This window comes from Leptodactylus fuscus, chromosome 1 (assembly GCF_031893055.1).
Source record: "Leptodactylus fuscus isolate aLepFus1 chromosome 1, aLepFus1.hap2, whole genome shotgun sequence".
Taxonomy (NCBI): domain Eukaryota; kingdom Metazoa; phylum Chordata; class Amphibia; order Anura; family Leptodactylidae; genus Leptodactylus; species Leptodactylus fuscus.
In genome coordinates this window covers 207,821,182-207,838,456 of record NC_134265.1, presented here as the reverse complement: position 1 = coordinate 207,838,456, position 17,275 = coordinate 207,821,182, and the positions used below count along the sequence as shown (strand labels likewise).

General features: G+C 40.5%; 1 protein-coding gene across 1 annotated transcript; it reads left to right on the top strand.

Annotated features, from left to right (window-relative positions):
- Positions 1–255: 255 nt before the first annotated feature.
- Positions 256–16,159, top strand: WDR18 (WD repeat domain 18). Its single transcript, XM_075283545.1, has 10 exons — positions 256–488; positions 567–677; positions 2,695–2,828; positions 6,476–6,617; positions 9,522–9,665; positions 9,751–9,809; positions 12,363–12,487; positions 12,577–12,743; positions 12,960–13,028; positions 15,058–16,159. Exons 1-10 carry the CDS (start codon positions 279–281, stop codon positions 15,181–15,183), a joined length of 1,287 nt encoding a protein of 428 aa, XP_075139646.1. The 5' UTR covers positions 256–278; the 3' UTR covers positions 15,184–16,159.
- The last annotated feature ends 1,116 nt before the right edge of the window (positions 16,160–17,275 follow it).

Here is a 17,275-nt window from a genome sequence, read left to right as displayed (position 1 = left end):
ATCCTGCAAAAAAAGGACAAGTGTGGTGCTGGAGACGTGACAGATGATTGTGTGAGGAGAGGGTTAAGCACTCCATACTAATCCTCCTCATGCTATATACTAGCGATACCTCTGTTTTCAATAGTGCAGCACTAGTATGTGGGTTGCCTCGTATCCCGGTATAAGGTATCGCACGTATTACCACAGCTCATCCTCACTACCAACAAATGAGCGCGCAGTCACGTGACTTCGAGAGCGCCGGTAGCGTGGGAAACACGTGACCCTTTACTCAAGCTAACATGGCGGCGCCCTTAGAGCTCGTGATGAGTACCGATGCGGCGGGACAGGTTGCTAACTGTTCGGTATGGGATCCACAGACTGGAGCGGCACTGCTCACCTATCGTGGAGGAAACAGTTCACCCCGAGGCCTGGTGCTACTTGGGGGCCAGTATCTTCTCGGGGGGCAGCTGGGAAAGAACTACATCAATGTATGGGAACTGCAAAGAAAGGTAAGGAGATGGCGGCGTCCTTCCTCTGAGTGTTTGTGCATCGGCTTAGATTCATCCCTAATGTGTTTTATCCCCTAGGATCAGCTGCAGCAGAAGATAGTTTGTTCAGCACCAGTGACTTGTTTAGCAGCATCTCCTAATGGACTGTACCTGGCAGCAGGCATTTCAGAAAGCATTTACCTGTGGGAGGTAAGTGACCTGACCTACAGGGGTTACTCGGCTTACATAGAAGTGTAAACTTCACTGCAAATGGCATAACAAAGAAGGATGACTTTCCTCTCTTCCCCCTGCCAATCCTGCGCTGGATCACTTTTGATCCTACAGATCTCTATTTATATGCAGACAGCATGCAACCACTGCAAGTATCAATGGTATGTGCTGTATAGCTGGCATCCTTGATAGTTGTGGCCATTGACTGCCTGCAGCAGTAACGTGTCTACATGTAAACTTTGGATGACCATTGCAGAACTAGTACTGGATATTTGGAGAAATGGAAAGGTGAGTGCTCCTTCCTAGCACAGACATTAAACAGACATATCCCCCTCCAGCTATCCCCCATGGTTTGGTGTCCTACTCCAGTTGCCCCCAGTTTAATGTCTACTCCTCGATCTGTCCTCGGTTTAATGCCACCCCCAATTTGTTCCCATACTAATGTCCTGCTACATCTGCCCCCATCTTAATGCCACCCCCTTCATCTGCCTTCAGTTTACTGGCCCCTACATCTGCTCCCAGTTCTTGCTCACACATGCTGTCTCTTGTCTCCTCCTTACCTTCCATCAGCGTCTGTTTCCAGCAGCTTCCTCTTTCTGTGTAACTCCACACTATCCTGTAGTATCCAGAATAGCTCCCCCACTAAAGAGTCTGATCATATGGCCATCAGGACAGGATTTAGAATCTACATTTACCCTACCATTTAGGCTTTACTCTGCTCGGGTCGGTCAGAGATAGTTAAAAGGCTGGTTGTGGTCCTTAAGCCGTGCAGTACCCAGGTCTGGGCTATGGGATCCGTGGGTTTCCTAAGGTAACCACTTTTTTATGCAGAATAGGTTTCAATTTAGGGGGTCCTTGCTTTTCCAAAAGGTTTGTTATATCAGACCTTAAACGTTTCAGTGAATGTGCATGAAATGTAGGGAGGTAATCAGGCCCACGGGCCCTAAAGTAGCTAGAGTTTTCTTTTATTACTGGAAGTATGGAGCAAGTTCCCCTCTAAGCACCTCTACTGTTTACTGAGTTCCTTGCCATAAGTATCTCCTGGGTTGTCCCCACTGATTCTGGCACGGTTAGTTTTTTTTCTCCAGCCTCCACCTTTGCCAGGCAATAAGTGCTGTTAGATTTGGTGCATGTTAAACTATTTAGGCATCATACTGTCAGGTGGGCAGTGTTAGGCAGCATTCTGTGAGTCAGTGATTCTGAGCTCTGACAAAGTCTGCCTTTGATTGTAGTCACTTTTCTGCTCCATCGCAAAACTGCCCACCTGACAATTCAGACCCTGAATAGCATATCAGGCTTCAAAAATAGCTGCACTGATTGCTCACGATTGGTGGGAGCTAGAAAACTTCTAACTGTACTGGAATCAGTGGAGCAGCACCTATTGACAGATGCTAAGAAATTAAGTTGGTAGAAGTGGCGATAGGTCCTCTTTAAGTTGTGGCCACACATGCACACTACTGCTCCATTCACATGGGCAATCTGTGTCCTCATTCTTGTGATCTTCAGGGGACCCAACTAGCAAACTTACCTATTTGTCTGTGGATTGGAGAATTGTGTCTTGAGTGATAAAATCCCCTTAAGGCCAAGATGTCACGGGATGGAAACACCACAATTTGCAGTAATGGAAAAGTGGACGGGATTCTAGCGAATCCCATTCCCACTTTGCGGTAAAAATCGCGGTGCGGACACGCTGCGATTTCCAAAACCACGCCGGTTTTGGAAATCACAGCGTGTCAATTATACCTACGGAAACGCTGGGTATAATTGGGCATAGGTATAGTTGTAACAGAAAGTCCGCGGAGGAAAACTTTCTGTCTAAAGTACTGCGGGAAGAAAAGCGGTGCGTTGCCGCTGCGGTTTTTCCCACAGCGCTTTATTGCTACGGGACATCCCATGGGGCCTTTGCCTAAAGGGGTTATTCAGTTTATAAACATTGATAGACTCAATATATGTGTTAAACTAATCAGTTTCTTAATTTTCCCACTACTCTTCTCAGGTATGCACAGGGCATCTACTTGCTATTCTTAATAGTCACTACCAGGATCTCACCTGTCTCACATTTACAGATGATAGCAGTCATTTCCTATCTGGAGCCAAGGATAGTCTAGCTCTCGTATGGAACCTTTTCAGGTAAGTGTTTTAGGAGCTGAAATGAAGCTCTGGTTCATCTACTATAAGCTTTTTAGGATGAATGTGGAGACTGTGTGAAAATGCTTTCTGCTATGTGCCTTGCCTCTATGCGGAATTCTCATGTGCTATGATTTTTACATAAATGTGTGAGGGGTTAATTCCAGTCCCTAAAACAGTAACTAGAAAAATAAGCTGACCACTAACCCTGAGCGTATAGCCAGAAGTAACAGAGAAGATGTTTCCCCAGTAACACTGAGGCTTATATTTTGACTAAATGTGCTGATCTTTGTGTCTATGTGCGTATTAGAATATATCGAGTTAAAACCAGTTATTCATTGCCCCTCCGTACTACATGCTGGCGGATGTAAGTTACCATAATTGTACATCGCAATACGTGATGGCCATAACAAGACACATAAAGTTCACAAGACATGAAGTCAGTTCTAATCTCTTGTTTTGTCTGTCATCCATTAGCATGAAACCTGGAAGGTCATGGCATCCATTTCATCAGACTGTGCTACACACTAAAATGGATGACATGGACAACCACGTGTTAACCCATGTATTGTCTATATACGTATTCATAGTTTGTAAACGCCCATTTTGTACTTTGACCAATGATAATTCATATTTCTGTATGATGTAGTTTGCTATGCCTAAATTGAAAGAAATTTTTTGAGAGAAGTCCTCAGTAGTTGATACCTTTTTTAATGGCTAACTCAAAAAGTTATTGATGACATATCGAGCTTTCGGGACTACTATAAAGGTCCCTTCATCAGGATGGTATGTACACGGTACAAGGATATATTTTTTCTTTTACAATATGCCTAAATTAGCATACAACGATTATTTCTCTATAAAAGCTAAGTAATATGTAATAAACTTTGGAACATCCTGATCACGATACTTGTGTGTCTGACTGTGTGTTCTCCGAGCAATTGCTGTGACCTCACCAATACACATTTATTGATTAATTAGGACTACGGCAACATATTCAGGGCTGATTGCCCCTAACAAATGTTACCATCCGTTCACTGTTGTTGTTTTTCAAGGCTTTAATTGACTTTGCCCATGTTTCCTATGCTGGTCAGTGAGCTTGTTTTTGTGGTTTGGATCTAGTCACTTTTGAGATGTAGTTGCAAATTTATATTTTCATTCCTAGGGTATTTTCAGTGTGCAGTTCTGGTTTTCGTGGACCCATACACTTCATTGGTTGTGTGAATGTAGCAAATTTCACAACAGTACAGCTCTGATATTTTTCTTCTACAGGCTAAGTATCATGAGTGATAAATGGCCAGTGAAAATTAAAGTAAAACTGGCATAGTTGCCCATAATAACCAATTACAGCACAGCTTTAATTTTTCTAAAGACAAATTTGAAATATATTTTTGGAAAATGTAATATAAGATTGTTACATTGAAGGTAAAAACAAAAAAGCTTTTCATGACGGCACCATAGAGACAGAGACAGGAATTCTATCAAATAAGACAGGTCGAGCCTCTCCCTCTCACTAGTTTCATGTCCCTGGAGTAGGAGACCTACCTGAGACCTATCTAAGCACCTGAAGAAGTACTCACCTGGAAGCTAGGCAGAGACAGGGGTTGACACTAATTGGGGTAATCTCCCAGATCCCCTTTTAATTGGATAGGTTACAGGGATGGTGCTGTCTCTGTAGGAGGAGAGGCAGACAGCTCTCCTCCACTACTGTATCCTCCTCTTTCCCCACCAAGAGGCTGCGTAGACCAGTGGCTAGCGGTGGTTGAAGCAAGCTGAGCTGTGGCGAGCAGGGGTCCCTCCGAGTTAGGGGTTCGGTGCCCAACGAATTCCTGCCTGAGTTCTGTGCACTGGTACAGAGAGAGAGAGAAGATGCAGCCTCCAGCACAGTGAGTGGTAGAGAAGAAGAGATGTGGCTTGTAGCTCCCTTACCTCTGGGATGCCCCTGGAGTCCAGGAGTGGGAGTGGTCTATCACGGCCTGCTGTGACGTTGAAGGGGTTGGAAGTTCCGGAAAGAAAAGAGGGCTGGCTTCTTCTGGCCAGTCGAAAGGGCACTTTAAAAGGGAGAAGGCATGGGTTGAGATGCTGGCTAGTGGTGTGTCTTTTCTGAAGATGGAAGAGCATAGTCATCCCCTGCAACCAACAGCCAAGTTCAAAGTTTATGATGGGTGCCAGGACATCGCATCTGTCCTAGTCTCTGTACTGACGGGAGATGTAAGTGGCTGTGGGATACCCCTTTAATTGATATTTTTATTAACTAAGTCCCTGAACAAGCTATGCTCCGGCCTACGTCAAAGATTATGCCTGGCCTGCTCCGAGTGTAGTATCACGATGCTCTGGTGTCCTCCCGTGCATCCAGGTGCTTCTGCTCTGGCAGCTTCTCCTGGGTCTCTTCCACTGTTCCATTGCAGAAGAACTGGCATGCGCCAGGAGGAAACTAGAGCTTCAGGGACAGGTGAGTATGCATTTTTTATTTTATTCAATGCCCCCGGCTGATTTAAAAGGGTTGTCCATTTTTGCCTGGATAACCCCCTTTGTCAGCCAGACAAGTTAATGAGCTTTAAGCTCTTTTAGCTATAACTCTCCCATCACGGTGGTCCTAAGGGTCCATTCACACAGAGGAAAATGGTGAGGAATTTGGTGTGGAATTTCAGTGTTGAAAAAAAAAGGCTCCGATTGACTTCAATGGGTTCCTTTTTCTGCTAGCAGGAAAAGGAACCCATTGAGGTCAATGGGAGGCTTTTTTTTTTTTCAGAGCTGAATTTCCACACCAAATTCCTCACCATTTTCCCCCGTGTGAATGGACCCTAAAGGATAACGTGTAAGTTACAGTACCTCAGGGTTGATTTCACTTAAGGGGACTTGGGCCCATTCCACCAGAGCCATTTTCATTACTTGGGCAGAGAAGACATATGCCTCCATAGAGCAAATTTCTAGGACAGCTAGTTGGTCTTCGCCCTCCACTTTCTTCCATCACTACAGGTTGAATCTGAGGAGGGCTGTTGATCTCTATTTTGGTAGAAAGGTGCTCCAAGTGTTGGTCCCTCCTTAATTTTTCCTTTCCTCTTTTTATTCTCTATCTGGTCTTGTGGGAGAAGGGAAAAATACTAACTGCTTACTTATTACTTACTTTGTGCTTTATTATAAATATCAAGGTTATGACTTTGTACCATTCTTCTTGAATCACTCTGTATATTACCGTCCATTTTAACGTTTGTTTGCCATCATTGTTTCACATATTTTGCATTTGTTTTGTTGTCTGTTTTTAACTGTCCATTAACCACTTCCTTTCCAGAAACCATAGCTTTTTTTTTTTTTTTTTTTTTTTTTGTGAAGGGCTAGTAGTGTGTGGGCTAGCTAGGAAACCATGGAGGGTGTGAGAGGGAGGGTGGGAGTAAGAGGGGGATGTAGTGTGAGTCATCTTTGAGTGAAGAGCAATGTATCATGATAGTTGCAGGATAAACTAACATTGGAGCTATACCCTGTTGGCCCCCTGACAACCTTCAGTTGTTAACCTATCAGTTATTATGCCTGGGAAAACCCCTTTAAAATATTAAATAGCGTGTCTTTCTCAGAAAACAAATTTTCTATTGTTGCTTTTTTAGAATGTCTCCATTGTATAATCTAATATATCCTACTGTCTCTTGCATCAGTATTTTGCAGGCTGAAGGATCTCGAGGTCCTGAACCTCGTTACATGTGGACCCAACATTCGCTCCCAATTACTGATGTGCAGTGTGGCACTGGTGGGCCTCAATCCCGAGCAGTAACTTCTTCCTTGGACCAAACAGTTAAGGTAATAAAACTATGTAAAGGGTAAGGATACATGTTCAGATTTTGTTCTTGCAGCTGTTAAAGCTAAAACCAAGTGTAGATCAGGAAAAAAAATACTCTTTAAGTCTCTTTAGGAGAGAGAGAGAAAAAAAATGATGCCAAATGTAATATTTGTTTTCTTCCAAGAAAGGCATCCATTTCCCCCTTGAACTTGCACAAAGCACAGCATCCTGTGGAAGTGAGTTCTATAACCTGACTGCTCTTACAATAAAGAATCACCGTGTATGATGCTGGTGAATTGTTGATTTCTCTAGAAGTAGATGATGCCCCCTACCACTGATTTCGGAGTAAAATTATCATTGGGAATGTATTTGTACTTTGCGAATAAATCTTCACATAGCCATCTATTCTCTAAATTGAATAACGCCAAGTGTGTTAATCTGCCCTTGTACCCTAACCCACCCCAATCCTCTATTTATCATGGGCGCACTGCACTGCACACTCTAGTTGGGTTATGTTCTTCTTGTTTATAGGGTCCCAAAATTGTGCACAATACTCCATGTGGCCATATGAATGATTTGTATAGCGGAATTACTATGTTCTTGCTATGAGCATCCATGTCTCTTTTATTGGATCGCATCATTTTAGTTGCTTTGGCATGTGAGTGAATTCATACATGTAACAAAATACTTATAAGCATATCATCAATTGCTAAAATGACAGTGTGAATGAACAGACTCCATTTTCGATTGTAGACTCCATTTTATATCTTAGAATCATAAGAAGTTATTTCTGCAGACTTATGTAAACAAGATGTAAGGTGTTTGCTGTGTAACCATGAGGAAATGTCCTGATCATTAATGGACCACTGTGGTTTCATGTTAAAAGGATGTTACGTTATCTTACCATGTACTAAGCAGGAAAGTGCCAAAATGTACCTAAACGTGACACTTGACCTACTTGGTATATAGCCATTATTTGTGCCAGGGTTCTAAAAACCCCTCTTTGTGTGACAATAAGTAAAGAGCTCATTCCGGATACCAGTGTCTGTATTTGATCTAAAGCCAAGGGGGCATAGCTGGGTTTGGGTCATTTCACCTACAGACAGCAGCTTCCTGGCACTGGTCACTAAAGGTAAGCTTACTATCACCAAAATTCTCAAGGCTTTTTCAGTGACAGTTTTAACTAGTAATTTAATATTAAGCACATAATCATACATTTTATTTCTTCAACCAAAATGCTTAACCTTATATTTGTCTATATTAAATAGTACTACTTTTACCTCTGGCATAGGTGGTATTCTATAGCAATAGAAAGCTGACAGTGCACTGAAGTGAGCTTTGCTAGTATTCGCCCCAGTGCCAGTTAGTTTTGCAAAAAAATAACAGTGCCATTACTTTCAGCTTTCTAGTGGTTTATAATATAACCCATGTCAAAGGATGTGAAATAACATCTTTAACCATTATTTGCCTAGTCTCTGTCCATGCTTCCAGCTTCCCATTTATTATATTCTGTACTATTTTGTCATCCTCAGTTTTGATTACTTTACAGAGCTTAGTGTCATCTGCAAATGAAAACCGTACTGTATAAACCCTCTACTGGCACAATAAGACTTCCTATCACAGGACTTTATTTTTGTACAGTGATTGAATTCTGAGCTGCAGGAAACACAGTAAGCCTAGCAGAGGCTTGTTTATAAAGGGGTCCAATTTGGCCAATTTTTCTGGATGGAATAGCTGTATACAGTAACACATTCAGGCTGTAGAAGACCAGCTGTATAAGCCTTCATATGTCCTGCAGCAGACTTTACAATTCTCTTTCAGACTGGGACACAACAAGGAGCAGTCCCCCCCCTCGATCTATTATAAGTACTGCTGACTGCACATGCAATTCTGCCAGGAGTGACTGTAAAATGGCAAACAAGTAGATGAGAAAAGTGCAAGTAAACATAATATAGGAAACTCTGGGACATCCATGTGATGGTACTGAAAAGATTTCTGATACATACATCTTACATTATAGGCTCTGAGATATTGCAAAATGCTCTCAGCCCAGTGTGCAAAGAAAGCAGTTTGCAGATGTATGGTGGCTGTGAGGAAAACTGCTTTTCCACCTCTCCATGCACTATGTGAAGAGACTAGTCTCTCCTCTCTCCAATCATTGTGAAACAATTTAGTTTTTTTTTAATGGAATCTATTGACGGAACTTACCCAGTAACAGGGAGTGAACAACAAGTTGACTATAAGGGAAAGATCTAGTGGCAGGAGCTTTATGCTGAGGCTCCATGTTGCGGAAATGCAGCTTTTTTGTTGCAGACTTTGCTGCGTTTTTTTTTTTTTTTTTGTTGTTGTTTTTTTTTTTTAAGAGCCAAACCCAAGAGTGGATTGAGTATAAGGGAGAAATATAAGAGCTTCCTATATATTTCCCATTCCTTTTGTAGCCATTTTTGGCTTTGGCTCAAAAAAACGCAGCAAAATCTGCAACCAATAAAACGTGGGGCCTTAGAGGTTTTTCAAAACATTTTTAATTAAAGTGTATTACATTTTGGTCCAGAATCACATTCTCTATTAAATGAATATGTTTACATGGTGGAAATTTTTTCTATTTGAAAAATTCAGTGTCAGGAGTTTTTCCATTTTACCAACATCCTTGCTAAATTCAGCCCCTGCCATGTGGTATTTTTCCACCTCCCATTCACTTTAAAGGGTGTTATGAGGTGGAATCCAACTTTTTTATTTATTTATTTTTCTAAAAAAAACAAATCAGCATCTCGCTCCCATTGAAATCTATGGCTTCAAGTAAAATTTGGAGCTGATTTTGAAGCAAAATTCACTTCAAATTCAGTACCAAATTCCGCCACATTCACGTATAAGTTGTCTGAAAAGTTAGTGATCATTTAAGTAATATTCTGTATTTTATTTTATAGCTTTGGGATATTGCATCTGGAGAGCTTCTGGTGTCTGTTCTCTTTGATGTCCGAATCATGTCAGTAACATTTGACCCAGCTGAATATCACTTATTCTGTGGGGGAAGTGATGGCTCCATCTTCCAGGTGGATCTTTGTGAATGGGTAAGAATCTTTTGGTTTTAAAGAGGACATGTTTACACATGAATTTAAAATTCTTAAGAGACATTTTCTCCTTTTATATTTGCAGCCAGTGCAACGAGACAAGACATTCAATACTGAACAGGAGAAGGTGTTTAGAGGACACAGGTAAAATGGCTTTTTTTTTTTTTTTTTTTTGCTTTGCGTTTTGATCTTGGATCTGTTTGAGGTGGACAGTTTGTCATTATCTGCTCTTAAAGGGATATTCCCACGTCGCATACTCACCAGTCTTTACTGCTGTAAAATCTTCTTTCTTCCCGGTTTCTTGCATCATTTGGTGGGCGGGGTTTCACATGCAACCTGCCGTTTAGCTCCGCCCACCCATATTGGACTATGAAGTACAGGCAGTAGCAACTCCATTCTGTGTTACATACAGAGACTGCTTGTCTCTGCCATAATGAACATAATTGAATTAGCTAGCCTGATAACTGGGAGAACAGAAGACGTTCAGAAATGAAAGCAGCTCCTCTCCCCTTTCTGAAAGCAAGAAGCTAGGTCACGTGGTGTAGACACAGGAATAGCTAGAAACACAGGCTGACTCCCGTACACTTAGCCCCTCCCCCCTGAGAGCAGGCAGCTACATCACTTGACTTTTGAGCAGATAAGTCAAGGACTGTGTCAACAATGAATTAAATAAAGTAAGATAGTGGACAAACAAAGCAGTTTTGCTGAAGCAGTGTATTTAGGAAAAGTCTTACATTCACATTAACAAGCAGTATAGATAGGATCCTTGTGATGGGACAACCCCTTTAAAGCATAACTAAACTTCCGGACACCTTTTTTTTCTGGCAGTGTTTGTGTCATTAAAGGGACTCTATCATTGGGAAAAGTCATTTTTAACTATGCACATCCTTGCATAGCCTTTAGAAAGGCTATTCCACATGTACCTTTTGTATGTAAATCGCCTCAGCGGTTTTTGAATGAGTCCGCTTTTATTCATATGATAATTGGCCTCTTGGTGCACCCTGGAAGTCTCATCATGCACCCTCTGCTATTCTTTCCTATGGGTGTATACAGCACAGGATGATGATGATGATGATGATGACTTCCTGCTTCCTGTTTACACACACAGATAGGAGAGAATAGCAGAGAGGAGGCTGCTGGGAACTTCCTGTGCTGGCTGGAAGCTGATTAGCATATGAATAAAATCGGGCTCATTCAAAAACCACTAAGGCAATTTACATACAAATGTTACATATGGAATAGCATTTCTAAAGCCTATGCATGTATGTGCTTAGCTAAAAATGACTTTTCCCTATGATAGAGCCCCTTTAATAAACTTTGTAATTTATTTTATTAACAAATTATGGATTATTTCTGTCAAATCCTGCAATTTCTGCCTCTCACTAAATGTTACCTGTACAAGAGTATAATAAGACTACATCTAAATAATTTCCAGAGATATCATTAGTTGGGATTTTTATAATATAAGTATAAAATAAATTTTACTGTACTGGGTGGTAGGGCTCCCACCAACACTGATAATGATTACCTACCGTATATACTCACGTATAAGCCGAGGCCCCTAATTTTACCACAAAAAAACTTGAAAACTTATTGACTCGCGTATAAGCCGAGGGGGGGGGGGGGGAGATGCAGCAGCTATTGGGAAACTTCAAAAGTTTAAATGGTCGGAGTTTTTGGGTGCAGTAGTTGCTGGGGAAGGGGAGGGGGTGTTTTGGTTGTCTGCCAGCGCCTTCCCTGAGCTTGAGGACTGGGATCCCCCCCCCACTTGGAATTCAGCCTGGCTGAATATAGGGTATCTGCAGTGCTCCCATTAACCCCTTTCCGACAGAACAGGAGCACTGCAGATCCCCTATATTCAGTAGACCGGGCACTTTCAGACACAGAGATATCTAATGTGCATGTGTTTCACAGTCATTTTCTACTTTTATATGTATTCTAGGGAAAGGAGTGATTTAGAACTTTTATTTATTTTATTTTTTTAGATTTTTTTTAAAGCTGCTTTTTTCTTTTCAATATTTTATGGGATAATCTATACAATACTATTGCGGCTGGTCTTTTTTTTTTTTTTTTTTTTGCTTGACTCGAGTATAAGCCGAGGGGGACTTTTTCAGCACACAAACTGTGCTGAAAAGCTATACAATATACGAGTATATTCTAAGGCTAGGCTGAAATGCCTCATTAAACAAAGTAGTTTGTAAATTCTCTTTACATTTGAAGGTACCTGAAATGTCAGCCCTCCACTTTATTGACCTCTCTACTGAATTTGTTTTTATGCCCCTTTATAAAGGAACGTTCACTAGTTGTTGGACTTATAAACACAAAATAGATGTGGAATGATGGGGGACACTACTTGTGACCTAATCTCAGAAAAATATCTGCTGGAAACAATTATTTTATATGGCGAATAAAAGGGTAATATTGTTTTCCCTTGTTCAGCTTGGCTTCCACAATTATGGATCATGCTTCAAAATTTGTCCAAGTGAAAGCATTGCTTTTGTATTTACATAGCACATGGAAGAAGAAGCTTGAATGTGACCTAGTTTCCTTTGTAGATACCTGTTGTAGCACTAAGTAGACAATAACCGCAATAGTGCAGGATAAATTATACCGTACATTTCTTTTTGGGGATTGTATTTGTCACTAATTTGCTTCCATAATATTACGCTATTTAGAGTAACTGTTCTTTGAGTTTAGAGACCAGGTGACGTGTCTTTCCGTATCATTGGATGGGAGTATGCTTGTCTCTGGATCTCATGACGAGACTGTATGTGTTTGGGACATCCAAAGCAAGCAGTGCCTGCGTACAGTAAACCACAGAGGTAATTTTTTTTAATTTTTTTTATACAGTCTGTTTTTGTATTAATGTAGAAGTATAACATTCTATTCACATTTTCATCTATATTTCTAGGTCCAGTGACCAATGCTTTCATCATACCTGCACCAGGAAACATGTTACGAGCAGACAGTAAACCTAGCTTTCCCCTGCCTCGCTTTAGTAAACACTTTCAGGGTGCTGAAGGCTGTGAAGGTCCTGAGAATGATGGCATCTTATTGCGGCTTGGAAAACCACAACAAGTGAGCTTTATTAGATGAGATGAAATACTCTATTGTATTATAGTATTAAAATTGCATTTCATATTTAAAGAAATTGTTTGAAAAGTTTGGGAACTGGGAATTTTATGGAGCTTTGCTGTAACTCAATGTTATGAGTTAGTAGAACTTCTACAGATCTCTTACTCATTTATTTTTTTAATTGCTGCTTGTGTGCTACTTAAGTGTTTTATATTTTAGGGATCAGAGGACACTTACTTGCAACGTGCAGAACAGCTACACCACTTGCTAGGTGAAACTGAAGGAAAGGTGAGTGCTAGATTTCTGTAAGGAAGTCTGTCACCAACTGTATTGATAAATAACATCCTTTGTTATGTATGCCACTTTTATTGATTTGGAGAAAAGCAATTTTGAAGTGATGTACAGAATATATAAAAACATTTATTTACTTGTCTTAAAATTCCTGAATAGATCTTTTAGGATATAAAAACGGTTATGCAAACTGCCACATTCCCAAAAACTGCCAAATGTTCATTTTAGCCTAGTAACAGACCTGGGTTTATGTCAATATTTAATCCACTACACCACTGTGCTGGATTATTGGATGTGTGGTTACAGCTACATTCTATCTCTTTTTGAGTTAGTGAGGTCCCCTGAAGAGGGGTGTATATTCACCCTGAAATGTATGTGTAAGGACTCATAGGGACACTGATATAGTTAGCTTGGGACTGCAGAAGCAATAACCTGGGGCGCAGGATGAGGACTATGTGAGCCGGATAGGGACTGTTTAGTATCCTAGCTCCAGTGTACTGCTCTACACACTTCAATCCAAGCTGTTGGTAAGATCAAACCAACACTCATTGTTTGCTATGTGATTTGTCTGCAGGGGCAATATACCCCAAGCACAAACTATTGCGAAGGACCTGAAATTATTGAGGTCCGGTTTTATTGACATTTGGTGTTTTTGGGACTGTGGCAGTTTGCATAACTGTTTTTATATCCTGAAAGAGCTATTCAGGAATTTTAAGGCAACTAAATAAATGTTATCCTATCCTTCCTACACATTATTATAAATGTGAAATTTTGGATGTTTGTTCCTCAATCACAAAAAGACGGCTGAACGGATTTGAATGAAATTTGGCACATAGTTTGTAACCTCAAATAAAATATAGGCTATTTTTTTCTCCCCTTAACTGACATGGCTTCACGACTGTTATGAATTTCTGTTCACATACTATATTGCACTGCTCCTGCAGCAGCCTTATCTTAGATCCCAGGTCTGTTATCTCTCTGTGTAAACACATGCTAACCCTCAGTGTACACGCATTTGTATATTATCTGATCTGCTCCAGGCATTGCTGACACACTGACATGGGCAAACACCTTTAATCCAAATTGGCAGTTTGTCAATTTTAAACATGTTGGGAAAAAGAGAATTTTGTTGTCGGAAACCACGAGAGCTATGAAGGTAGCCAGAAGTCACAGACTTCTCCTCAAGTGGATCTGTGGGAGAACATCGATGCCAACAATACGCTCATTATATGGCGTCCCAGCGAGCTACTGAGATGCCGGAACAATTACAGGCACGGTGCGAAGAACAACTTCAGTGCCAGGCCAACTTGAGAGCTGCTGAAACGCCGGAGCAGGCAGATCATCAGTGCCAACAACACGCTCATTATATGGCGTCCCAGTGAGCTGCTGAGATGCCGTAACAATCACAGTCACGGTGCGAGGAACACGTTCAGCAGCAGGACAGCTTAAGAGCTGCCAAAACTCCGGAGCAGGCAAACCATAGACAGCAGCAATTTGCTGAATATAGGTGGATCATCCACTCCAACAACCCACAGACTAAGTCGTGGGCAGAGGCTAGTGTTTTATATACTCTGTACATCAGTGCTAGAATTGTATAGCTATTTTTCTGATGTAGTTGGCGTGGGTCCTGATATATATCCTTTGGACTGAGCTTTCTAGCTCTGCTATATTGTGATATGCAAATGAGGCAGTTGGTGCAATGGATGGCATGCCTACTGCTCTTGTTGCCAAGCAAGTAGGATGAGAGGCAAGGGCACTGCTTAAAGAGCTGAAAACCTGTTCCCATTGCACCAATTGCTTTATTTGCGGATCACTTCAAAGTTGTTTTTCCTCAAATCTACAAAAGTTAATACATAAGTGTGCTGTTTGTCAGTGTAATGTGTTCTCTAACGTGGTGGTGACCGTTGAATATGCTTGGGTGAGATGGAAGAATCCCTTTTAAGTCTGTGTATATGTAAGTGTATCCTACATCATGTGATTGCAGTAATACCCTATTGATTTTATTTATTTATTTTGTTCTTGTCAGAGCCTCTCTGGTATTGTAGAGCAGCTTCGCTCTCGGACATCGGAACTTGAAGATGAGCTAAATATGGTGCGAAAGATAAACAAAGATCTATTTGACTTTTCGGCTAACATAATCACCAAAACTTGACCTGATCAATAAAATGTAGTTATTTTCCCTTCTGTTTCTTTATAATCAGGATTTTTTCATTTATCTTAGTTTCCATTTATCGTCATCACCCTTAAGAATTCTGTAGTATAGTATCAAGGCACTCGTATAGACCACTTAGGATTTTTTTTATAATAAATATTCAATATCCCCTTGATGTGTGAAATATAATAACCTTATAGCAGTGTCAGTACCTATCAGAGAGGAATTCTTATGGGTTTTTGTTTCTTGCATTTTGTCCAGTCAAGAATTTTGTTGCTATAACTTTGAATTTTGCTTCTAGTATTGTGTTCTTAGAGTATTGCTTAGTGGTGCCACAATTTAACATTTTTGTACTACAAATACAAAGTGTTACAATGGCACTGTGCTAAAGGGCTAATGTTTTCGCAGTTTTTATATTGTGGAATATATTTGAGTCACTTCATGGCTGTTTTTGAAAAATAAGTCAAATTGAAGCATGTCAAAATTTACTTTTCAAAAGGGATGAGATGCCTTGTCAGCACAGGGAATACATTGCAATAAGGACTAGCAGTTCAATCATGTAGTTATTAAATAAATAAAAATGAAAAGTTAAGTTACAAGCAATGTAGTTTGAAGGATTTAAGAATATATTTTGTGATCAGAGTTAATATTCCAAACTTTAAACCTTGTGATTCACTAGACCCAATATGTTTTGAAAATTTACAAACTTGAACCCCATAAAATTCCTAGACCGCAGGTTTGGTTAGAGGAAACATATTTTTACTTTTCTTTGATAAAATCTGCTTTGTTTAGCAAAAAATATATGGACCGAAATACAGCCATGTAATTGAACAATTTGACACCACTAAAGCAAAGTCAAGATACTGTACAAACTAAAAGAACAAACAAAGCCTAAAAATAACTTGTGTACATCCTTTATAGACCAGTGTCTTTTCCGATTTTTCTATTTGTGATATTTTTATTTAGGTTAGTACGTAGAGACTGTAGAACTGTCTGACAACCATTTCAATACGAAATGAAGAAACATAGTAGTGATCTGTAGAACACAAATGGTTTTTATGTGCTTTGTTATTGTCTAATAAACATTTTAAATAAACTGTGCCTTTTGTTAAAAAACATTAAAAGTCTCACAGAAAAGCATGACATTAGTATGTAGTCATAAATAAGCATTTCTGTCATTTTCACAAAATGCTGCAATGTATTTGTGACGACACCCTTACAGTCTATCTAAACTTTTCCTCTTTACCACGATTGCACCAGAGAGAGGATCCGTCTCCCAGGGACAGGAAACCTACCAAATAAGACAGGTTGAGCCATTCCCCCTCAGTAGTTTCCTGTCCCTGGAGGGTGCTGTCTGGGCACCAAAGAAAGTTATTACCTTGATTGGCAAAGACAGGGGATGTCTCTGTTTGGAGATCTCTCCCAGACACCCCTTCCCCCATTAGGTTGAAGGCTGCATTGGGAGGGGAGGGGGCACCTCTTCTGTTTTTTTGTTTTTTTTGTTTTTTTTTTTTTGTTTTTTTTTCTCCTCTGTATGGGTCCTCTACCTTTCCCCTGCCAGGAGGCTGCAGAGTCTGGATGCCGGCAGGGAATGGTGAAGAAAGCTAGTGGGGACACAGGGTAGCTCGGAGTTGGAGGGTTCAGCGCCTGTTTTTATTCCTCGCTACCTACAGCAGGGAGAGGAAGCAGAAGCATGCTCCTGTAAGGGAGCTGAGGTAGAGGTGGAGCGGTGTCAAAATGTTCCCTTCATTTTTTATGTTAGTTTGTAAGGTAGGCCTTGGAAAGACCTGAACGTAAAAAAAGAGGTCCTCCGGCAACTCTCCGATTTTCAACTTCTCCGAAATTTAACTTTTAATTAGATATTATAAAATGACCAAACATAATTCATATCATAAAGAAAGAAATAGAAAATAAAAGATTCCAGGTGGGAGGAAGACTAAAACACTTTCTTCCAGCCTGGGCAAACATTTTCCTTAGCCTCTGGGTTTTGGACACTGAGGAATGGGTTGATTCTACAGTTTCTCTCCATCTCTTCAAGGATTTAGAGGAGAAAGACATAAGTATCTTCTTAGTGAAGATCTATGGCAAGTTT